A 23,925-nucleotide genomic window follows, 5' to 3' on the forward strand; every position below is an offset into this window, starting at 1 on the left:
GAACACTTTTATTTCTATTCTAGTGGACACTCAATACTATAGACAGCTGCTGGGGTTTCTTTAACCTGAGTAGTGAGAAGACCGCGAGCGGGCGGGAGGGAGGGAGGGGGGCGATGTGCCGGGAGTCCGCTGTTGAGTTTTGGACGAAATGCATTCTGGGATATATAGCTGTCACAAGTCTACACCGATGCATGCTCGATAAAATGGGCGGATCGAGAACACATCCGGGACTTTTTCGCGTTCTCGGTGTGATGCGTACTTCGAATTGGAACAGTACTTGGTCTCCGACTGATGACGTATCACGAGTACACGAGAACGCAAGTACGCACAAGTACGCATATTGATAAACGCCCTTCCTGTCAGCACTGATGTGAGCTCTGAGGGAACTGCACTTCGTCTGACTGACCGCAGAGTGGCGTTGTCACCCCGCAGCAGCAGCTGGGCGCTGCCTTTTGATTTAAAAAAATATATATCCAGACGTTTTTGAATTCGGAGCTCTCTGTGGGTCCGTGAACGCGGCACAGGCGGATATCTTCGTGCCTCAGCAGCAGCAGTTTGTGGAGTTGGAGTCGGAGGGTGGAGGAGTGCGGAGCAGACTGCGTGATTCTCTCTGTCCTGATCGCTTTGAGGCATATCGATCACAGCTGATCAGATGGGATCGATGGATTAGAGGTGCGTGGCGTTCACTTTCAGCTGCTTTTCGTTGTTTGTGAAACTTACGGGGTTTAAACCGAGCGGGTGGGAAACCGAACAGCTGTGTGACCTCTGACTATTTTAAACAAACGTTAAAGTTCTCGCGGGAAGCAGCAGGTGATTGATGAAGCGGCAAAGTATCGATAGATCAGTGATGGGGTCACGTGTTGCTGTGTTATTTAAAACGCGGTGAAAAAGGCTGGCTGAGCTGAGAGATGAGCACAGGGCCGTGAACGCCGCCTCCTTAATCAAACTGAGCTTTGTGTGTAAAACGATCAGATCAATAATCAATTATCCGGTCCTCACAGGTGAAGCACAAACCAGGCTTCACACAGCCTCACGTGCTCCGTTTCAGCTGCCAAAGCACAGCCAGATAAATCCTCTAAAAGTGGCCGAAATTTAAATGGAGTCTGGTTCTGTTTTCTCAAACACACACAGGACAGCGCTGTATTATCTTTGTCGATGTCAGGCGAAAATTGACAAAATTGTGAATGAAGCCTGGCTCTGCTTAGAGTACAGACACGAGATCTGGTTGTATTTGAGCAGATGTGTATTATTATATATAGTATTATATACTAATGAGTGTGTGGGAAACCAGCCCTCAGTGTGTCTGTACGGTGTTTTTGTTTGATGAAAATAGAACCAGAAAGTAAGAAGTAAACTTGAATAAATGCAGTCCTAAATTAGCCAAATTGTCAGTGAAGTCTGGTGCTGTGCTCTCAAACACTAAATGTGTCAGAAAGTAAAGTGGTCTAAAAATAGTAAGAAGTTCAATGGAGTCTGGTTCTTTGTGTTCGGACTCTGTGGCTGGTTTTCTTTTTTTAATAAGGCCAAACACGGAGAATTGTACTCGAGTAAATCTAAAATTAGCCAAGTTACCAAGGAAGTCTGGTGCTGTGCTCTCAAACACTCAGCGTGTACTGTACATCCGTGAGTATTATAGCGATTTGCACCAGACTTCATTCACAATGTTTCCTTTTTTCGATCAGTTTCAAATTGGTCTAACGTGAACACATTTTGAATGAAGTCTGGTGTTTGCTGAAATGTGTGTTCACAGGCACCGTGGTGCTGTTTGACTAGACAACGTCAGCTTTCAGAACATTTTATTGCGGTGGTGCTGCTGATTGGTTGAGGGACTGATTGGACGAATAAACAGGTGTTTCCCGAAAAGCGCTCCTCTCTTCGGACCCCCCCGGACAGCACCTGCTGGAGACTCGTTAGTTTACAAACCGATCCTTGATGGACATGCACCATCCAATCACGTGTCAGCGGCTCCAACTCAACCACGCGTTTCAGTTTTTATTTTGAAAGACTTCTTCTGCTTCCTCCTCAGATATGGCGTGTGTGTGCGTGTGGCTGGCGTGTGTGTGCCTGCTGTGCGTGCGTGTTGAGGCCCATGATGGATTGGATAGAAGCAGTGACCACGCCCACCCGGAGCAGCATCACCATCATGTGGTGTCCACCAGCCACACAACCTCAGGTAAGAAGCACTCTGATGTTCATATGTATATGAATGATGTCAGCCAACTCTTATTTAACTGTTTACAAAACAAACCTTTATTTTTTTAAACAAACCAGTGATCCTGATTACTTTTCAAATTAAAAGACTTCCTGCACCATCTTAGGATACTCTAGATGACGTTAATTTTAAATTAAAGGAGCTCAAAATACTGTTATTAATGATGCTAGAAGTCATCATGATAGCAAAAAAAAAAAAAAAAAATCCTGAATCATTGTTAGACGTTACAGTTAGCTTGCTAACCACTACTAACCACTGTTAGCCGTTACTGTAGAGAGTAAATGTTAGTTGTACATCTTTGCTGGGGAAAATCAACACTGTTCATGGTGAGGTTAGAATAGCTAGCTCTAAGGTAGCTATTCTACGTAAAACTCATTAACTATCAAGCTAACATAGCTGACCAGACTAGAGGTTTTGGATGAATTAGCCTACCTACCTTATCTACACAGGACAGTAATTTTATTACTTCAGGTAGCTTTTAATTTGACTGCGTTAGCAAGCATGCTAGTGTAGCTAATGTTAGCTAGAAGAAAGATGGCTAATAATCCGTCCATGAGTCGACTGTCCTGTCCATGCTGACCAGTTATATCCTGATGGGCTTCATTAAATAACACCTGCTTTTTCCAGTTCATACTGACTAATGCTAGCTTACTGGCTAATGAGAGAAAATTGCTTGATACCCAGCAAGGTTACCTTTGCTGCTACATTGCTACCTGTTTTGCTAAGGTTGGTTCAAAATGCTAACTGAACCCAAATCAGTTTTTTTGTGCTTACATGACCTGAAACTCATCAGGTGTTTCCTGAGCTCAGGTTACTGGCTCATGGACTTCCAATCAGACTTCTCTTTTAGGGTCACCCCCTCCTGGACATTAGAAAGACTGCAGACACTGGAAAACTGGCTTCAGTTTTCAGATGTGAAAGCTACATCCATCTTTTATAGGCAGTCTGGACCTGCCTCTCTTCAGGTTTTCAGGATCAGGCCAATCATAAGAATGTGGGCTTTTAAGGAGGGGCACCTTAAAGAGACGGGAGCTAAAACAGCCAGTTTCAGACAGCAGATCTACAGATCTGAGAACAGGTCTGGTAACAAGCAGAATAAGCCCCCTCCATTATAACAACTGCTTGTGGAGTTTAACGTGTCAGTGGTTGAGGTTCTCTCTGAGGCTCATTTCTAGTCTGACCAGAGGACAAACGATGATCTGCTGCTCTTTCTTCCGTTGGTGATGTAAAGCAGCGGCGTTCTGTCATCGTAGTATGAGATGTCTTCATCAGACAGAGGCAGTTATTCAGAGCCCTCCCTGACATGTTGAGACAAGCCAGCACGCTGCAGTCAGCGTTTCAGGGCAACGCGAAGAGGCGAGAGTTATTTCACGGGCTGACAGAGGCGACGTGACGCTCAGCTATTGTTGCAGAGGACGGCGGCTCTTCCTGTGTGCAGTCAGCGTGTTTGTGGGTGTTCTTCATAGGAACCAAACAGCAGAACAGCAAGAGGTGTGTGTGTGTGTGTGTGTGTGTGTGTGTGTGTGTGTGTGTGTGTGTGTTTTGTGCGCGTGTGCACATGTGTTTGCAGGTGTGTGTGTGTGTGTGTGTGTTGTCTCAGAGCCGTGCAGCAGTGATAGCGTGGGAGCTAGCCGTTGGCAGCTCACCACAGCTTCCTGAAAATGACAAGGGAAGCAGGGTGACAGAAAGGCTCCGCCCACTCAGCCTGATCGTGGACAGGAAGTAGAGATGGCGAGGATGGAGGAGAACGTGCTCCGATCCTCGGAAAAAACTGGGAGCCTGAAGGTGTTTCAGCTCCACAGGCAGTGATGGTGGTAATAAGGCAGCTGTTCCACTTCATGCGTTTGCTGAAGAAGCTGTGCAGGATGCATGATGGGAAGTGTAGTGACTGTGTGACTTTGACTCGACCTCCACCCTCATTATTCTGAGTTATCCGAGTATTTCTGTCCTCACAGCTGCTCATCTTAAGCTTTAGACCTTCAGCAGACGCCGGTGCTCTTCACCTCATCCCAGTCTTCTTCTGTGGTGTTGCTGCTAATGAGAGGAAACCTGAGCTTGTGTGTGTGCCAGTGTGTGCGTGCGTGTGTTAGGGGCTTTAATTCGTCGTGTGTGGTTAGGTTGGTGGAGGTTCAGTTCACCGCACAAGTTAAAGCCGGCTCTGCGTCTCAGAGTCCGATGGTCACACAGCGTTGATGAGCAGCAGGATTGACACTGATTAGAATAGAATAGAATGCCTTTATTGTCATTATACAGCTGTACAATGAGATACAGAGCATCTCCTACTCAGTGTAAACATGTTTGGGGGGGGGGTACAGTTCTGCAGCACTATATACATATGGACAGTATTAACATAGGGAAGAAGATGTGTATATATATATAAAATGTACAATTTACAAACCGTAAACAATATGTAATAAATAGTGTTATGTATGTACAGTTGAGTTATTGCACATGGAATTGGTATAAATAGTGTTATGTATATACAGTTATTGCACATAGAATTGGTATAAATAGTGGTGGTCCATAGAGGAAGTGGGAAGTGGGGGGCTGTGTTATCGGTGCATGTGTGAGTTCAGGGTGGTTATCGCTTTGGGGAAGAAACTGTTTTTGAGTCTGTGGGTTTTAGTGTTGATGCACCTGTAGCGCTTCCCTGAGGGAAGCAGGCTGAACATGTTGAAGCCAGGGTGGGAGCTGTCCTTGATGATGTTTGCTGCTCTGCTGAGGCAGCGGGAGGAATAAATGTCCATCAGGGAGGGGAGAGGGCAGCCGATGATCTTTTGTGCTGTCTTGACCACCCTCTGAAGCCTCGCTCTATCTGCCTTGGTGCAGCTGCCGTACCATACCGTGATGCAATAGGTTAGCAGGCTCTCAATGGACGAGCGGTAGAAGGTCAGCAGCAGGTTGGAGTTCAGCTTGTACTTCCTGAGGACTCTCAGGAAGTGCAGCCGCTGTTGGGCCTTCTTGACGACCGCTGAGATGTTTTCCGTCCAGGAGATGTCAGCAGAGATGAGGACACCAAGGAACCGGAAGGTGTGGACCCTCTCACACACTCCCCGTTGATGTAGAGGGGGCCAAGTCAGTGCTGTGTCTCCTGAAGTCAACAATGAGCTCTTTGGTTTTCTTGGTGTTCAGTGCAGGTTGTTTTCTGAACACCAGGCTGCTTCAGGACTTCCTCTCTGTAGTCTGCCTCGTCTCCCTTCGAGATGAGTCCGACTACCGTGGTGTCATCAGCAAACTTGATGATGAGAGTGTTGTTGTGGGCGGACTGCAGTCGTGGGTGTAGAGAGAATACAGGGGGGCTCAGCACACAGCCCTGTGGGGAGCCGGTGCTCAGTGTGCGAGTGGAGGAGAGATGAGGGCCGAGTCTAACAGTCTGGGGCCGGTTTGTGAGGAAATCCTTTATCCAGGCACATGTGAGAGGAGGGAGGCCAAGATTGACCAGTTTGTTGATGAGGATGTCTGGGATGATAGTATTAAAGGCTGAGCTGTAGTCCACAAAGAGCATTCGGACGTAGCTCTGCCGCTGCTCTAGGTGACTCAGCACAGCGTGGAGGGCTGTGGCGATGGCGTCTTCTGTGGATCTGTTTGCACGGTATGCAAACTGGTGGGGGTCGAATTCTGGGGAGGTAATCCTTGATGTGTTGAAGGACTAGTCTCTCAAAGCATTTCATGATTACCGTGTCGGGGCCACAGGGCGGTAATCATTCAGGCTGGAGATGGGAGACTTCTTGGCACTGGGATGATTGTGGCTGATTTTAGACAGGATGGGATGGCTGCCTGATCCAGTGATAGGTTGAAGAGTCTGGTGAAGATGAGGGTGAGCTGGTGTGCGCATGCTCTTAGTACCTTGCCAGGTACTCCGTCTGGACCGGCCGCCTTTCTGGGGTTCACTGCTAGGAGCACACGCCTGACATCGTGCTCCGTTACAGTGAGTGGAGCGCACGGGAACCAGGTGAGGATGAGGATGGGAGCAGGGCTGAAGCAGATGAGTGTTGCTGTTGTGGTGTTTCAAAGCGGGCGAAGAAGCTGTTTATTTCCTCTGCCAGCTGCACACTCGAATTCTCTGTTTTCGCAGTGCTGCCTCTGTGGTTGATGATGTCTTGCATTCCCTGCCACACCTCTCGTGTGTTGTTGCTGGACAGGTGGGACTCGATGTTCCTTTTGTGGTCTGACTTGGCTTTTTTAATCCCCCTTTTCAGGTCAGCTCGAGCAGCCCTGTACAGAGCTCTGTCACCTGACCTGAAGGCAGCATCACGGGCTTTGAGGAGTGAGCGGACCTCGCTGGTCATCCAGGGTTTTTGATTTGGGAAAACCCGAATGCTTTTGTCCACTGTCACATTTGCAGTACAGAACTTGATGTAGTCCAGTACTGATCCTGTGAAAGTTTCTAGGTCCTGGTGTTCAAATATGTCCCAGTCTGTCTCTGTGAAGCAGTCTTGTAGTTTGTGGAGAGCATTTTCCGGCCAGGTTGTAACAGTCCTTGTGGTGGGCCTGGCACTGCACCTGAGGGGGGTGTAGGCTGGGGAGAGCAGGAGGGAAAGATGGTCGGACTGACCGAGGTGGGGGAGGGGTATGGCTCTATATGCATTCTTGATGTTGGAGTAAACATGATCTAGAGTGTTTTCTCCTCTGGTGGGACATTTGACATGCTGGTAGAACTTTGGGAGTACAGTCTTTATGTTGGCCTTATTAAAGTCACCTGCAATAATGTGAACACCATCCGGGTGGGCCCGCTGCTGTTCGTTAATGGTGTTCAGCAGGATAGAGAGCGCCGTGTTTACGTTGGCATCGGGTGGAATGTACACAGCCGTGATGATCACTACTGTTAGCTCTCTCGGTAGAAAAAAGGCCGCATCTTACCGACATGTACTCGAGGTTCGGGAGCAGTGACTGTTTATAATTGTCCCGTTGTTGCACCAGCTTTCATGCACGTAAATACAGAGCCCTCCCCTGCTCTTACCGGAGTCCTTTGTCCTGTCCCAGCGGAGCAGAGTGCGGCCTGCTAGCTGAACGCTAGCATCGGGTATTCCCGGGTGAAGCCAGGTTTCAGTGATAATCAAGGCACAGCAGTCTCGAACATAGCGATTTCCCACTAGTTGTAATTCCAGGTCGTCCGTTTTTTGCACGAGGGATCTGGCGTTGGAGAGATAGAGGCTCGGCAAAGGTGGCTTGTGTGGTTTGTTTTTTAGCCTCAGCATAATGCCGGACCTACGGCCCCGCTTTTGCTTCCTCTCCCTCCGTCTGCGCCTCCGCCTAGTCCCGATAACAATCCACGGGGAGCCCGGTGGTCTCGCTATGTGATCTGGGATGTTGTGCGTGCGAAGAAAGTCCAGTGAAACAGATGTTTGATGCTGGTCACCGATGTCTATGAGACTCTGGCGGGTGTAGCAAACTTTGAAAGTAGAGCCGATGGTGCAGAAAAAAATAAGAAAGACATACAAACTAAGCAAACTAAACAAAAAAAAGGAGTACTGAGACGGAGAGCCGTAAGCCGCTGCAACAGTGTGCGCCGCCATCTTGGAAAGAAAGATTGGATTGGAGGGCAGGATCTGCATGCAGGTGCAGACATCATGTCTGGTGTTAGCGTTAGCTCGTGCTGCTCTGCGCTGATGCTGGGAGCAGGAGAGAAGCTATGAGGGGGGTCCACAGGGTCTCCTCATGGTTTTAAGTAGTAAAACACGTCTCACATTTAACGATGGCACCTGGGTCCACACACCACAGGGGCCCTCCAGTCCTCCCAGTCTGAAATTCTGCTTTGAACCAAACTAACCAGTTAAAGTTGACTGGGTGACATCTGAGACTGGACTATCAGCTGATGTTTCCACTGCTGATGTGTGGAGCAGCTGCTCCCCGTCAGACAGACAAAGCTCACAGAGCAGACTGTTTACTGAACACGAGGCCACGCCTCCACCTGGCGCCCCCGAAACTTTAGCTTCTCCGCAGTCGGCTCCAGCTTTGAGCTCGGAGGAGAAGCTGGAAGAAGTCCTGATGGAGACCAAAAAGGGGTTGAGGTTTGGTGACAGGGGGCGCTGTGCTGCGTACTCTGTGTTTGGGAACTGAAGAGAGCAGGCCGTGAAGGCTGAAGTGTTCCCTTAGTTCCCTGAAACAGGTGAACACACTCGCTGAGGCGCGTTTGTTCCTCCACCAAACCAGAAACTGCCCCAAACATGTGCTCAGTAACACACACACTCTCCCACACACTGACACACACACACACATACAGAGACTCTCAGACGCTGAAATGACCAAATGTAGTCATGAACTTTTCATCCTGATCTGTTGTCATGATGACTTTGGTGATGATCAGATGCTAGCTGCTAGCAGAGGCTAACAGGAAGTGAGTGTGGTGCTTTCAGTTGCGCCCTACTTCCTCGTAGTCGTCGATCATGTAAACATGAGTTGTTGTGTGATGTCGTTTGGTGGAAACAGAAAGAATAATGAGTCACAGACGGAGACGAAGCAGCCACAGAGCCCTGAAACTGTTACAGAAAGACTGAAAGTAGATTTAAAAGCAGACCTAAAATAACTTCCTGCGGGACGCGTCTCCGTTCTGTGACCCAAACAAAGATGGCAGGTGCGAGTGATGAGTGTTTACTCTTCATGCGGCTGTTTCTGGTTGCGTGTGGCGTGGACGTCCATCACGGCGAGCAGGCCTGAGCTTGCAGGGTCTCTCTGGAGCTGAACTGAAACCAGGACAGGAAGTCACACGTGGATGATGCCTGAGCAGCAGGTCGTCAGTCAGAGACGTGCTGTGCCTGCAAAGATGGAGGGAAATGTTTTTACAGGCTCATTTTTAGAAAGTGTCACTCGATGCCATGTTTGACCCCCGGTGACCTCTGACCACCGCGACACCGCGCACAGTGGGCGGGGTTTGTCCTGGCTGTGTCTCTGGCTCTGTGACTGTGACGGATGTGTCCTCTCGTAGATCTGTGCGCGATAGACCAGCAGCTCTGCGAGGACGAGAACTCCCTGCTGAGCTTCGAGGCGATTCGCAGCATCCACAAGCTGATGGACGACGACGCCGACGGCACGGTGGACACGACCGAGACGGACGAGGTGAGAGACAAGGCTCCGAAAGCTTTACGCGTGCACGCAGGCTCAGACTCTAACCGCGAGCTGCTCTCAGTTTCTCAGGGAGGATCTGAAGGATCACAACCCCAAAGCCAAACACAGCAGCTTCCACCGAGCCGACGCCCACATCAGCGTGGAGGACATGTGGAACTCCTGGAAGGGCTCTGAAGGTGGGCGGGAGCGAGGGAGCAGGAGCACCATCACCTCCGCTCCAACCAGGCTCCAGCATGCACACACCAGCACGCACACACCAGCACGCACACACCAGCACGCACACCAGTTAAAGATGTGCGGTGCACTTCCCTGTCTGACCCCGTCAAAATAAAAGCTGCAGTTAAAATCATCAGGTATGAAGTCAGAAAAGAAGCGTGGAGAGAGAAACAATGAGGGTAAAAATAAAATCCTATTTCAGGTGCTGCCTCGACTTCCTGCTCAGTTTGTCAGAAACAAAAACACAACGTTTGTCAGACTCTATTTTTGGAGGAGAGGCTGGATTTAAAGCTGCCATTACTCACGGCGACGCTGACAGTTTCCTGTTCGTTTACACGCGCCGGCTGCTTCTGTTGTGTTTACTGTGTTTTCAGTCTACAACTGGACGGTGCAGCAGGTGGAGGACTGGCTGCTCACCAGCGTCGAGCTGCCTCAGTACAACGAAAGCTTCAGGAGACACCAGCTGGACGGCCAAGCCCTGCCCAGGTAACCACGACCTTTATTTAACGCAGACGCTCGCCGTGAGTCAGCAGGGGGCGCTCTCCCCTCAGCTCAGCGTCTGCATCCAGGACCAAAAGTTCATTCTGCTGTAGCTTTCACACACGTAATAATCCAGCAGCTCTGTGTGCTGATTGGTCAGGGTGCGGGGCGGGACGTCCTCCCTCGATTAGGAATGGCGTTACTCATAGAATGGGACTTGACCTCGTGACCTCAGAAACCCAGGCAGGGTCAGGGAGGTTTGGGACGGGTTCAGTTTTCCAAACACGGGGAATCTAAAAGCCACACAGCTGTGTGCAGATGTTCCCGTAACACGGAGACACGGTCCTGACCCGTCCTCAGCTGTGAGGTCACGAGGTTCAGCACGTTTTAGTGTAAACGTTCAGAGCGCGTTGTGTGTATGTGTGTGTCAGACGTGTGTTTCCACTTCCTGCAGGTTGGCGGTGAAGAACGCCACCCTGACTGTGTCCATGCTGAAGATTTTAGACCGGAGTCACGCTCAGAAGCTGCAGCTCAAAGCACTCGACATCGTGCTGTTCGGACCGCCGCCAGGTGTGTGTGCAGCCACGTGTGCAGCCACGTGTGCTTCTGCGCGCTGCAGGTGTGTAATGTCTGTGTGTCTGCAGGCCGGCAGAGCCACTGGAAGGACCTGGTGCTGGGTCTGTCCATCCTGATGGCGCTGGGCGGCTGCTGGTTCGCCTACGCCCAGACCCGCAAGTCCAGAGACGACCTGGGGAAGCTGATGAAGGACCTGGAGAGCCTGCAGAGGGCGGAGCAGAGCCTGCTCGACCTGCAGGAGAAGTGAGTCCTCCAGCACCACACCAACACTCAGATGATGGTCTGTATATAAAAGATGGTAGCAGGCAACATTAGCATTTTAGCCACCATGTTGTTTTTTTGTTTTGTTTTTTTGTGATGAGAGGGTGGAGTTACAGACTGTACGCAGGTACCTGCTGAGCTGTAACATCCAATTAAAATCCTTCCTCTACACCAGGGGTGTCCAACTCCAGGCCTCGAGGGCCGGTGCAGGTTTTCGATCTCACCATGGGTCAACACACCTGAATCACATGATTACTTCATTACCAGGCCTCTGGAGAACTTCAAGACATGTTGAGGAGGTCATTTAGCCGTTTAAATCAGCTGTGTTGGAACAAGGACACATCTAAAACCTGCAGGACACCGGCCCTCGAGGCCTGGAGATCCCACCCCTGCTCTAAACCGTTAACTGAACAGCAGCCATGTTATTGGTTGACTTAACAGAACAAAGACGACCCAGAGGACCAGAGGTGAACTAGCATGCAGCTAGCAGCTGCAGCCTGTCATTAACCCCCCAGTAGTGGCTCTGTGTTTTGGCAGGTTGTTTAAAAAAGTCCAGAGAAAAAACAGAGAAGCTCGTTTTATTCAAACAGGTAATTAAAACTGTGACAGGAGCTGTGTGTGTGTGTGTGTGTGTGTGTGTGTGTGTGTGTGTGTGTGGGTGTGTGTCTCTGTGTGTGTGTGTCTCTCTGTGTTTGTGTGTGTGTGTGGGTGTCTCTGTGTGTGTGTGTGTGTGTGTGTCTCTGTGTGTGTGTGCGTGAGTGTATGGGTTTCTACTATCCTGGTGGGGACCGCAACCTGACATTTACTATACTGGTGGGGACTTTCTGCACCGTGGGGACCCAAGTCCAGGTCCCCACGGGGTTGAAAGCAATTTTCACACTCAAAATGTGGTTTTAGTGTCAGGGTTACAATTAGGTTATGTTTAGGGTAAGGGTCAGGGTTAGGCATTCATTTTTGATGGTTAGGGTAAGCGGCTAGGGAAAGCATTATGTCAATGGGATGTCCCCACGAGGATAGCAAACCCGCACGTGTGAGTGTGTCTCTGTGTGTGTGTGTGTGTGTGTGTGTGTGTGTGGGTGTCGACAGCCTCTGCAGAAGCGTTCTGTCTGAACTCCTTTTATGGGCATGAGTGGCCAGCAGTACACTCTGCACACTCACTCACTCACACACACACACACACACACACACACACACACACACAGGCATGCTGTAACAGCGATCACATTGCAGATCAAAGTGATAGCGTTGCCATGGCAGCGAGCAGTCTTGATAGTAATCGTGTGTTTGTTTTATAAAGTCAGCTGATCGCCACACGCTGCAGACTCCAGCTGTTCCTTATAAAGCTCCAGATGTTTGCAGGTCTGGACTTTCTTCATAAGACAGACGAGCTTCCTGTGTGGATGCAGCGATGTGTTCGCTGGCCGTGGTTCTCAGGGATGTTGCTCCTGCAGCTGCTCGCTGTGTGCTCTGTCTCGTCTGAATCAGACCATGCACGACCCGCTCAGTCTGTCATAGAGCCGGGGGGGCTGTTAAGCCCAGCTGACCCCACACCCCCCCCAACATGCGGCTGCTCCTCCTTGATCCTGGTCCTGTTGGAGAACTCTTCATGTTAAAGGGGAGTTCTTCCTCCCCCCCGTCTCCAAATGCTTCTCAGACGGGGCTTCAAAGCACGCTCCGGACAATTAAACCGAACTCAGTCAGGGCTCTCATTATCCTCCTGTGTCAGCTTATATCAGGAATTCAAACACAAACACACACACACACACACACACACACACACACACACACACACACACGCACACACTGACTATTATTACTGCTGTTGCTACTTTTACACACTCAGCTGATCTGCTGGGATCAATCGAAGCATCGGCTCTGTTTCCTGTCTGAAATCCCCCAACTGCTGTCTGTTTGTCCTCTGTCTCCAAAAATAGGTACACACACACACACACACACACACACACACACACACACACACACACACACACACACACACACACACACACACACACACACACGTCTCCTCAGGTAGAAGAACAGCGCCTCCTGCTGCCATCAGTGATGATTGAAGATTACCAGCAGCTTCTTTCTGCTGCTGCACTGGCACGCTGAAATCATCAGTCACATGACAGGAAGTCAAGCTTCTTAATTGTGAAGATTTTCCAGGTTCTCTTTATTTTCTGACAAAACAGTAAAATGAGTAATAAATTCCACAGGTTAATCAGCAGTAAAACTCAATAAAGAAATGGGTCAGTTAAGAAATAGTAGAGTGGGAATAAAAACAGTTTCATTCTAAAAGTTCAGAGCTCTGACTTTGCTGACCTCACTTCCTGTTCTAACAGGAAATGCTGATCTCCTTCGTAACGACGCAGCTGTGGGGCTGTGAGGAGGGTCAGACATGAGCTTCAGCAAATCTGTGACATCCAGACATAAAGTTTCAGTTAGTTCAGTTTTTATTTAGGATTTTTGCCATTTGTGTGAGGGACCGTCAGAGTTCCCCTTCATCAGAGCCTCTGCTCCAGCTCCTCAGAGCTGCAGGCTGCCCTCAGTTTGTGAGCTGGACACACTGAGAACATCCTCAAAGTCCAACTGCTTCCACTGATGCAGGAGCAGTTTGGAAAACTCTCAGGCTGTCACCAATCTGCTGGAGCTCCTGTCCCACATCATAGCCATAACTATCATTATTATTAAATTAATGTTTTGCAAACTCTCAGATCTGAATCTGATCCAGAACGTGTGGTCGGTGCTCAGCTGAGACTTTCAGGTTCTCCGATGGTCAAAGTGTTGCTTTAACTCTGAAGCGTTTTGACGATTCTCAAACGTCTCCACGTCACTCGAACATGCATTTCAGTAAACGTCTTTCACTCTGTGGAAACGTTTCCTGTCAGGCTGCAGCAGGCTCAGGAGGAGCAGCGCTGCGTCCAGGTGGAGAAGGTGAAGGTGGAGGAGGAGCTGAGGAACGAGATCAACTCGGCCAAGGAGGAAGCTCTGCGGCTTCGCGAGCTGCGAGAGGGAACCGAGAACGAGCGGAGCCAGCAGAAATACGCCGAGGAGGAGCTGGAGCAGGTGGGGCTGTTTAAAACACCGCCAGTCCGTCCCTCCGTCAATTTATCAGCTCACCTTTGCTCTGTGTTCACCGCAGGTCCGCAAGGTGCTGAAAAAGGCAGAGCGGGAGCTGGAGTCACGAGCCCGCTGGACGCCGCCGGAGGCGCTGCAGAAGTGGCTGCAGCTGACGCACGAAATCGAAGTTCAGTATTACAACCTCAAGAAACAGAGCGCCGAGCGGCAGCTGCTGCAGGCCAGAGAGGGGGTGAGTGAGGCCCGGCCGACCCGGGGGCGCTTTCCACCGCAGGAAGTCAGGAAGTTACGTCTACGGGAACAAACAGTCTTCCTGCTTCCAACTGAAGATGCAAATATGATTGGCTTAAATTAAACATTTCTCTGATGGACGTGTCTCAGGGCCACTTCCTGCTGTGGAAAACAGCCAAACAACTATTTTCCAAAAAGCAAAAACCGGCCCTGATCCCCTTCAAGGTCGTCTCCAGCAGCTCTGGACCTGCTACTACTTTCAGATCTTTCTGGAAGACCTCCTCTGACGTCCTGCAAACATCATATTCTACAGCAGGTTTTAGTCAGAAAGTGTCCACACCTGACGATCTTTTAGATTTGTTGGTGTCCTCTGAGTCGTTTATGGTGAGTTCGTCAGTCAGGGAGAGACGGACATCCTGACGCATGAGGGAAACGGCCAAGCCCACTAAGACCTTTCAAGGAAAGCTGGAGCTGACTGGTCCAAATTTCATTTTATACAGAAACAGGGGCTGAGCAGAAACACAGTGGCAAATATTTGTGGATATTTACGAGTGTAATACGAACCCAAACTTTGCATCATGTTTAGGTTAAGCCGCACTGTGAGAGCTGAGATCGGGAGTTGTCCGGGCTCTTTAGTCTGGTGTGGCAGTGTGTTTCCTGCACAAAATCCTTGATGATCCTCAAAGACTTCCTGGAAAATAATTAGTAATAGTTAGTTAATTAGTTAAAAATAGTGGGGGGGCTCATCCGGGATCAAGCCAAGAGTTTACAACATACATTTGGGTTTCTTTCCTAAACGGGAGCTGAGGTGACTACTGTCGAAGTCCTGTCTGATAAAGAGTTGATGTCAAATATTCAAGCTGAGGGTCACTGTTGAGACTCTGGAAGAGGTCAGAGCAGGACTTCCAGGGAGCGTCTAAATGTGGTGGGAATTCTTGGTCAACATATGGCTGCATGGGGAGATGGCCTTGAATGCACCTCACACATGATAGAGGAACCCTATGGGGTCCCATCATCATTTTTACATTTTGTCATTTTGCGGTCATCCTGATGGTGAGACAAACGAGCTAAAACACACATGATGAAGAAGATGAGATTTGAGCTAAGATTTACAGATTTGTAGGAGCAGCACAGTAAACTGCAAAGAATCAATATATTCTGATATTGGTTCACCATCAGGATGAGAATGAAACACTGATGATGATGATGAAGGTGGTGTTTCAGGCAGAGAAGATCAAGAAGAAGAGGAGTTCTCTGTTCGGCACGTTTCACGTGGCTCACAGCTCCTCGCTGGATGACGTCGACCACAAGATCCTCTCCGCCAAGTGAGTAAGCACAAAGCCTGCAGTTCCTCTGGCGTCCAGCGGAGGCAGCAGTGAGTCAGTCCCCACAGACTCCCATGTTAAACTTTACAGCAGAAACAAACATGCTACTGCTAATGCTAGGGCGACCGTGGCTCAGGGGGTTGGGAATGGCACCTGTAACCGGAAGGTCGCCGGTTTGATCCCCGGCCTCTCTGTCCTGGTCGTTGTGTCCTTGGGCAAGACACTTCACCTACCGCCTACTGGTGTTGGCCAGAGGGGCCGATGGCGCGATATGGCAGCCTCGCCTCTGTCAGTCTGCCCCAGGGCAGCTGTGGCTACAACCGTAGCTTGCCTCCACCAGTGTGTGAATGTGAGTGTGAATGAATAATGGCGTTGTGAAGCGCTTTGGGTGCCTTGAAAAGCGCTATATAAATCCAATGGATTATTATTATTATTATTATTATTATTATTATTATGCTTGCAGCCTGATAAACAAACTGGTCTCTGTAGAGTATTTGTCTTAATAACCTGTTTTAAATTATATTAAGGCTTAGAGTTGGCATTTGTAGGGGTGTGGCCTGCTTGATTGACAGGTGACTGTGGAGTCCCTGAACCATTCTTTCTTTATAAGTAGTCCTGTTTCTTTCCTTTGTGCTCACTCTGTGGGAAATCTCTCTAGGCTTATACGTACTGTTACACATGCACCTGTGTTACCTGCACAGGTAGCTGATTTTGCTTCTCTTCCTCCTCAGACAGGCCCTGGCTGAGGTGACGGCGGCACTGCGGGAGAAGCTGCACCGCTGGCAGCAGATCGAGTCTCTGACGGGCTTCTGTTTGGTCACCAATCCGGGCCTCGGTGCGCTAGCCACTGCCCTCAACTTGGACCCGTCCTTCCTTGGGCTGCGACCTCCGACCCCTCAGCACCTTCTCCTTTCTGATGACCTCGACGACATGGATGAGGACATCCTGTCTCCGGGGACGCTGCAGTGTAAGTCTGGTCTGTGACGTCTCCTCAGTAACCCTGAGTCAATTTAACTAGCCGGAAAGTCGGCTGTGATCCTGAGTTAGTTTAGTTAAGCTAACTCAGGATCGCTTTGATGGCTCTTAACCTGCTGCCTTTTACAGATCAGCTGATCTTCTACACTCAGAAACAAAGATTTGGATGTTACACTTTTGCTCTCTGATCATTTCATTAGAGAAAAATACCAAAATCTTCAGGTGAAGTCCTGAATTAAACACAGTGGAACTTTCCTTTAACTCTTCTTCTTCAGAGTCACATGATGCAACAAAAACACAAACCCTAAACTTCAGAATTAATCATGACTTTACCTTCTCTCAGCTCACCTGTGGTCCCCTCTTTGTCTCCGCCCCCTCCTCTGATTGGTCTTGTTTTCTTGGCGTCTCTTAATTGGCTCCTTCCAGACGCAGCGTGGCAGATGGACCGGCGAGTCAGCGACCTCTGGCCCCTGAGTGGCATCGCAGACACCCAGTCAGCATGGAAACAATCCGGTTGGCCTCAGCCCTTCCTTAGCCTTCCTCTCTTCTGATTGGTTCATACCTCTGTGCGATCAACCCATCCAATCAGCACTTAAGACACATTTAAGATCCTTTAAAGCATTTCAAAGGAAACCTGATCGGAGGAAACTCTTCAAAATTCAGAATAATTTTTCTGGGATTCATTCCTGCAAAGTCTGAATAATCTTTTTCAATCAGACACAGAGGTATTGATCAGCCACGCGAAGACGTTCACATGAACACAGATTCTTTTTCTTTGAAGTACATTTTATTATAGAAAGTTTTCCTTTAATGAAGGAGGTTAGATTCAAAGGGCTCGACGGAAATGTCAGAATATTAAACAGTTTGACTGCGTAACACACGGGAGAAGGAGGAGGCAGCTGTTCCACCTGAAACTAATTTTACGAATGTAACTAATGTAACTATAGGTACGAATGTAACTATGTGTCTTTTTGTGGTTTATTTTATCACCTTTAGAATTTGGGGGACTTCAAGACCTCTCAGAACATGGATACACTAAAATATCTAAAAGAGCATCAAGTTGTTGTTTAAACATGATGATGTAATGGATACTAGATTTTAATATTTTATAGCCATGATCAGAAATTAACTTCTCTAGATTATCAGATGTGTGTCCCATGATTTTTAACTTGAACAGGTAACATTAATATTCAGATTTGAATTTGAATATTCTTTTAAATTCTTGCCTAAAATCAGTAAGTTAGTTTATTACATTTGGAATTAATGATTTTTAGTTTCTGTGTCAAAATATTAAAGCGGTCAGTGTCCCTGTGAACGCCTCCTCATCTGTTTCTCCTCTTCCTCCTCTTCATCTTCTTCCTCCCTGTTTGGTTGGACGTTCAAACTTCAGTTTGTTCTTCTGCTTTTTCTCTGAAGTCCTGGAGCCCTCACTTCATTTTAATAACCTGCTTCTGCCTCTTCATTTCACTAACATCCACTTTAATAGCAGCTGAACATGTTTTGTAACTCAGCTCAACTCTGAAGTCAGTTCATGCAGCAAAAACTTGAAAAACACAAAAAAACACACAAAAAATAAAATGAGCTCAGGCTGAACGACAGAAGAGCTCAAAGAAGAAACATGAAAAATGTTCTGAAAGCTGAAAAACACAGGATTTTATTTTGAAGGTTCTGCTGCTAAATTTCAAAATAAAAGCACACTTTTCTGCCTTTTCTTTGTGACTCTTTTCAGTTTAAAACTGCTTTCTTCTATTTATGAGCTGAATTTTAGCTTTTCAAAATAAAAGTCCCGTGTGTAACTCTACTCTCTCTTTGTCCTGCAGCTCAGAGTCTAATGCCCCTGCGACAGAGGATTGGAGACCCCGCCCAGAACACTTTTAGCTCTCAGAGGTTGGTTGAAGGGCGGAGCTTGGTTCAACAGGAAGGGCGTGATCCGTTCACATCGTCCCGCCCTCCCAGCGGCCGGCAGAATCGCAGCCGCTCCATTGGCCACCTGGACTTCCTCCCTGTGCCTCCCCCCTCTCTGTCCTCCGCCCTGTCTCACCCCTCCATCGGCCCCACCTTCTCTTCTCACCCCCCCACCTTCTCCTGCTCTCCTCCACCTTCTGACTCTTCTTCGTGCGCTGAGGGCACCGCCCACTTTTCTGCTCTGTTCCTCTGTTCTTCCTACTTCCACTCTGCGGAGGCGACGTCCAGCCTCCCGCCTGCAGGGGGCGCTGCCACGAGTCAGGCGCAGCGCTTTCGCTCCAGCAGCTTTGGGTATTTTTCTTTGCATGACTGTTTTCCAAACCTGATGCACTAATGAGACCAAAGCAGTCGAATCAGTGAGCCTCGCTCGGTTTGAGAACATTTATGAGAGTCGTTGTGTCGAGTTCAAATTCTCAGGTGGTCAAAAGTGAAGGACATGCAGAGAGCTGGAGTGATAGAGGAGGCCTGCAGGTGATCTGTGTGGGACGCCTAAAGGGAGCAGCTGATAGAAGAACGGAAGGTTGTCATGAATCCATCATGTTGGGAGGTTCAGAAGAAACCACGTGGACACTGTCCTGGCTGTAGAACAGTGGAACTTCTCTCTAACCTCGCGGTTCTTCTGGCCGTGGCGCAGGTGTCTGATGGTCCAGCCTGCTTGTGTTTAGGGGACTCGATGAAGGTGTTCAGATGTACCTCAGCTGGTGTTGAAAGCTGTGAAGTTGTCATGTGACCAGATTGGAGCTTTCTCTGTATTTCTGGTAAAACGCAGCTGCTGCTGGACCGAATGTGGTTCAGTCGACTTCCTCAGAACGTAGTCCTCAGCACCTGCTGGAGTGCCTTGAAGGTTCGAGTTTATATATTCATGCAGTCAGAATTTAGGAGAACGTTTTGAATTCATGAATCTCACAAACTGTCAGCATTTAAAGTATAGTAGTGCTCAGGAACGACAGTCATTAAAAGTTGTTGAACCCTGGAAAGGTTCAGTCGATGTGTTTGTGGACTTGGTAAAGACCTGCGAGCTTACCTGGTGTGACCAGAGCAGACTCTTAACTCAGAAAGATCAATTGGAGAAAAAGAGTCTAACTTCAATAATTACTTCCTCCAAACCATCAACGTGTCTTTTAGACCCCATTCCTACAAAACTGCTCAAAGAAGTCCTGCCATTAATTAATTCTTCGATCTTAAATATGATCAACCTATCTCTAATAATCAGCTATGTACCACAGGCCTTCAAGGTGGCTGTAGTTAAACCTTTACTCAAAAAGCATCTCTAGACCCAGCTGTCTTAGCTAATTATAGGCCAATCTCCAACCTTCCTTTCATATCAAACATCCTTGAAAGAGTAGTTGTCAAACAGCTAACAGATCATCTGCAGAGGAATGGCTTATTTGAAGAGTTTCAGTCAGGTTTCAGAGCTCATCACAGCACAGAAACAGCTTTAGTGAAGGTTACAAATGATCTTCTTATGGCCTCTGACAGTGGACTCATCTCTGTGCTTGTCCTGCTAGACCTCAGTGCTGCGTTCGATACTGTTGACCATAATATCCTATTAGAGCGATTAGAACATGCTGTAGGTATTACAGGTACTGCACTGCAGTGGTTTGTATCATATCTATCTAATAGACTCCAATTTGTGCAAGTAAATGGAGAGTCCTCTTCACACACTAAGGTCAATTATGGAGTTCCACAGGGTTCAGTGCTAGGACCAATTCTGTTTACATTATACATGCTTCCCTTAGGCAGCATCATTAGAAGACATAGCATACATTTTCACTGCTATGCAGATGACACGCAGCTCTATCTGTCCATGAAGCCAGGTAACACACACCAATGAGTTAAACTGCAGGAATGTCTTAAAGACATAAAGACCTGGATGGCCGCTAACTTTCTGCTTCTTAATTCAGATCAAACTGAGGTTATTGTACTCGGCCCTGAAAATCTTAGAAATATGGTATCTAAGCAGATTCTTACTCTGGATGGCATTACCTTGGCCTCCAGTAATGCTGTGAGGAACCTTGAGTCATTTTTGACCAGGACATGTCCTTCAACGCACATATTAAACAAATATGTAAGACTGCTTTCTTCCATTTGTGCAACATCTCTAAAGTTAGAAATATCCTGTCTCAGAGTGATGCTGAAAAACTAGTTCATGCATTTATTACTTCCAGGCTGGACTACTGTAATTCATTATTATCAGGATGTCCTAAAAACTCACTGAAAAGCCTTCAGTTAATCCAAAATGCTGCAGCAAGAGTACTGACAGGGACTAGAAAGAGAGAGCATATTTCTCCTGTTTTGGCTTCCCTTCATTGGCTTCCTGTTAAATCCAGAATTCAAAATCCTGCTCCTCACATACAAGGTCTTAAATAATCAGGCTCCATCTTATCTTAATGACCTTGTAGTACCATATCACCCTATTAGAGCACTTCGCTCTCACACTGCAGGCCTACTTGTTGTTCCTAGAGTATTTAAAAGTAGAATGGGAGGCAGAGCCTTCAGTTTTCAGGCCCCTTCATGGGGGATTCCCATGATGCATTGGGTGTTTCTTCTTCACTCACTATGTGTTAATAGACCTCTCTGCATCGAATCATATCTGTTATTAATCTCTGTCTCTCTTCCACAGCATGTCTTTATCCTGTTTTTCCTTCTCTCACCCCAACCAATCACAGCAGATGGCCCCGCCCCTCCCTGAGCCTGGTTCTGCCGGAGGTTTCTTCCTGTTAAAAGGGAGTTTTTCCTTCCCACTGTCGCCAAAGTGCTTGCTCATAGGGGGTCATATGATTGTTGGGTTTCTCTCTGTATGTATTATTATAGGGTCTACCTTACAATATAAAGCACCTTGAGACGACTGTTGTTTTTTTTTTGTTTTTTTTTAAATGGTGGAACAGTCGCCTGGGTTGGAGGAGTGTTGTTGCCCCAAGCAACGGTGATCTCAGGATCTTCTTCACCATACATTGGAAGGTGGAGGTGAGGTGGACCGTTGGATTGTTTGGTCCCATCAGTTTTTTTGGGGAACTGGACTGGACGATGGCTAAGAGAGAACTGTGGGAGAACATGAAGCTTCTGTTTACTGGTTGATCTGTGTTTCTACCCTCTGCAGCTGAAAGCTGGTCACTAGGCTCCTGATGCAAACATGGATATAATCCATCAACAGAACCCTTTATTATTTATTTATTATTTATTACCCTTTATTCATAGTTACTTTAAACACTGGCCTCAAAGGTGCTGTGAGATTACTCCAGGAAGCAGTGCACCAGTTGGTGGTCTTTGGTTGTCACGTTGCGCACATACTGGTGTATGTGCGCCTTTTGTTAGAGATGTTTAGAAGCTTTAACATGTTGAGTGGAGCCAGTGCTCCTTTAGATGTTTGGATTGATTCATCAGGATGTCTGTTTGGTTTCTTCTTCCCAAAGATCCCGGGATTAACTGGGAAATGTTGCTGGGGGAAATCCATTGCTGCCTTTGTGGCCTGACCTCAGATAAATGGAGGATGGAGTTTCTTAAATGTTTTGAATTTAGATTTTAGGATCTTCTGTGGGCACTCTTTAGTTCTTAGAGTTGGTATCCAAGAGTTTTGAGGACTTCCTCTGAATTTGTTTCCTTTGACTGATTTCTTTCCAAACCTCATTAACAGTTCAGGTTGAGAGTTTAGGTAAGAACAGATCAGTGATGCAGCTCACTTTGTTTAAAGAGAAATGAAGAGCTCTTGATGAATGAGGCCCAGTGTTTCACTGTTTCATGCAGAGTTTTCTGCTCTTTTATTAACATTTCTGTTCTTTCTGGTTGTATCTTTCAGGGTTCTCTGTGGTTTGTTGTTTTCCTCTAACTTTGCCTTCTTTCAACCTTGTACTTAACAGAAAACATCCTCATTCAAGCTTCTGCCTTACAAACTCGTTATTTTCCAGCCGCAGCAGTAATAAATGCACCGAGTCAGCCGGTTCTGTGTCGGCGCCACGTTTCCTCCAGTCTGAGAACCAGTCATTACATATCGACTTGTAGCACAAGGATGTTTCTTCGGTTCGTCATCCATGTTTCTTTTAGGACTGCGGCGATTCAGGCACGAGCCTACATGTTTACGGCGTCGTGTTGACAGCACAGTTACTGCAGACGGTCACCGATGTGTCGACTATGACCGCAGCGGTCTGTGTACTCAGTTATTCCAGCCATGGCTGCCAAACTGCATCTCAGCGGCAGACTCAGATTTTTAAAAATGGTGGCTAAGAAGCTCAAGCAGTCGACTAATCATCTGGAACTTCACTGAGACGCTGGTGATGTTGACCCAGCGTCTCACTGAAGTGTCTCAGCTCTCGGGCCGAGGCGTGACATTCACACAAACCATTGTTTCTGATTTTCTCTTTCAGCGACATCATGAACCGCTCAGACTCTGACTCCGCCCTCCCGCTGTCTCACAGCGACCCCCGAGGTCAGCACAGCTCAAAGTCTTTCCTCCTGACATCCAGGCTCCACCCACTGCAGGACCCGGGCTCCAGGCTGGGTACGCGAGGTGGAGGAGGAGGTCTGGAGAAGAGCTCCAGCCTCGGGGAGCTGAGGGGCATCTCTGCCGCCGTCCTCGCCTCTGCCTGCTCCACCCGCTCCCTCTGCATCACATCGGACGCTACAGACGGAACCGCTGTTTTCTCGTCGTCCACCTCTTCCAGCTCGTCAGGCAGCGCCCGGGGGACGGGGCTCCAGGTTCCCACCAGAAAGGGCGGCGTGGAGGAAGACGCCGGCGAGGACGGTGAGTCGTCCGGCAGCCGCAGGAGAAACGCCTTTAACAAGCTCTTCAAGAAGAAACATGGACGCCACTGAGCATCACGCCAAACCTTCACCTGCTCACAGGAAACCAAACGCTTTACGCTGCCGCCATTTTGCCTTGTTTGATTGTCTCTCCGCATGAGAGCGAAGACCAGACCTCACAAACCACCAAAGAAGAAGACGAGGAAGACCGAGGAGCCGAAACAGGGATGACCCGACCAACCATCAGCCACAGTCCAGCAAACTAACACCAACATGGGCTCCCTGAGTATTTAAATATTGTTGTAGTGGAACTTTTACTGCAGTGAAGGAGGAAAATGCTTCACTGCAGGAACTGCATCGTGTGTAAAAAGCTGTGTTTGAGTTGATGATGTTATTGTGTGCAGCTGTTTTCACGATGTTACCAAACAGATATCATGGTTTTGTTTTTTTCCTATAAAAGTGCCTCAGAAGTCCAAAACCTGCAGCGAGGCAGACTGTGGTTTGTAAGTGATGAAGATGCCCCAGAACACTGCAGTGACTGAGCCTCACCTGTACGAGGCCTGAAGCTGCCAGACTAAACAGAGTCATGTAAACAGATCAGTAAATAGAATATTTCTGCCTTTAAATGTACCAAAAATAATAAATATTGTGGTCTTAAAGGACATCTGCTGGTTCTCTGGGAGGGATTCAGGGCGCGTTCACACCTGCGTCTGTTCAGCCTGTTTAAATGAAGCTGGTTGGAAGTTGTGAATTTGGAGTCATAAATGACCTGTAGAATAACTTTGAATCTTTCCGGCTGTTAAA

General features: G+C 48.1%; 1 protein-coding gene across 3 annotated transcripts; it reads left to right on the forward strand.

Moving 5' to 3' along the window:
* Positions 1-416: 416 nt before the first annotated feature.
* Positions 417-23,783, forward strand: LOC116309982 (stromal interaction molecule 1-like). Of its 3 annotated transcripts, XM_039618297.1 has the most exons (14): positions 421-672; positions 2,027-2,173; positions 9,138-9,268; positions 9,339-9,453; positions 9,868-9,979; positions 10,428-10,543; positions 10,618-10,792; positions 13,699-13,876; positions 13,953-14,120; positions 15,344-15,444; positions 16,176-16,411; positions 16,846-16,932; positions 18,240-18,306; positions 22,746-23,783. In XM_039618297.1, the coding sequence occupies exons 2-14, from the start codon at positions 2,029-2,031 to the stop codon at positions 23,191-23,193; spliced, it is 2,079 nt and encodes a 692-aa protein (XP_039474231.1). In that variant the 5' UTR covers positions 421-672; positions 2,027-2,028; the 3' UTR covers positions 23,194-23,783. The 3 variants fall into 3 exon arrangements, with proteins under 3 accessions (XP_039474232.1, XP_039474231.1, XP_039474233.1); XM_039618298.1 differs by lacking the exon at positions 16,846-16,932 and having other exon boundaries at positions 417-672; XM_039618299.1 differs by lacking the exons at positions 421-672; positions 2,027-2,173 and adding an exon at positions 2,518-2,538.
* Positions 23,784-23,925: the final 142 nt, after the last annotated feature.

The sequence above is a fragment of the Oreochromis aureus genome, linkage group 10 (genome assembly GCF_013358895.1).
Source record: "Oreochromis aureus strain Israel breed Guangdong linkage group 10, ZZ_aureus, whole genome shotgun sequence".
NCBI classification, from domain to species: domain Eukaryota; kingdom Metazoa; phylum Chordata; class Actinopteri; order Cichliformes; family Cichlidae; genus Oreochromis; species Oreochromis aureus.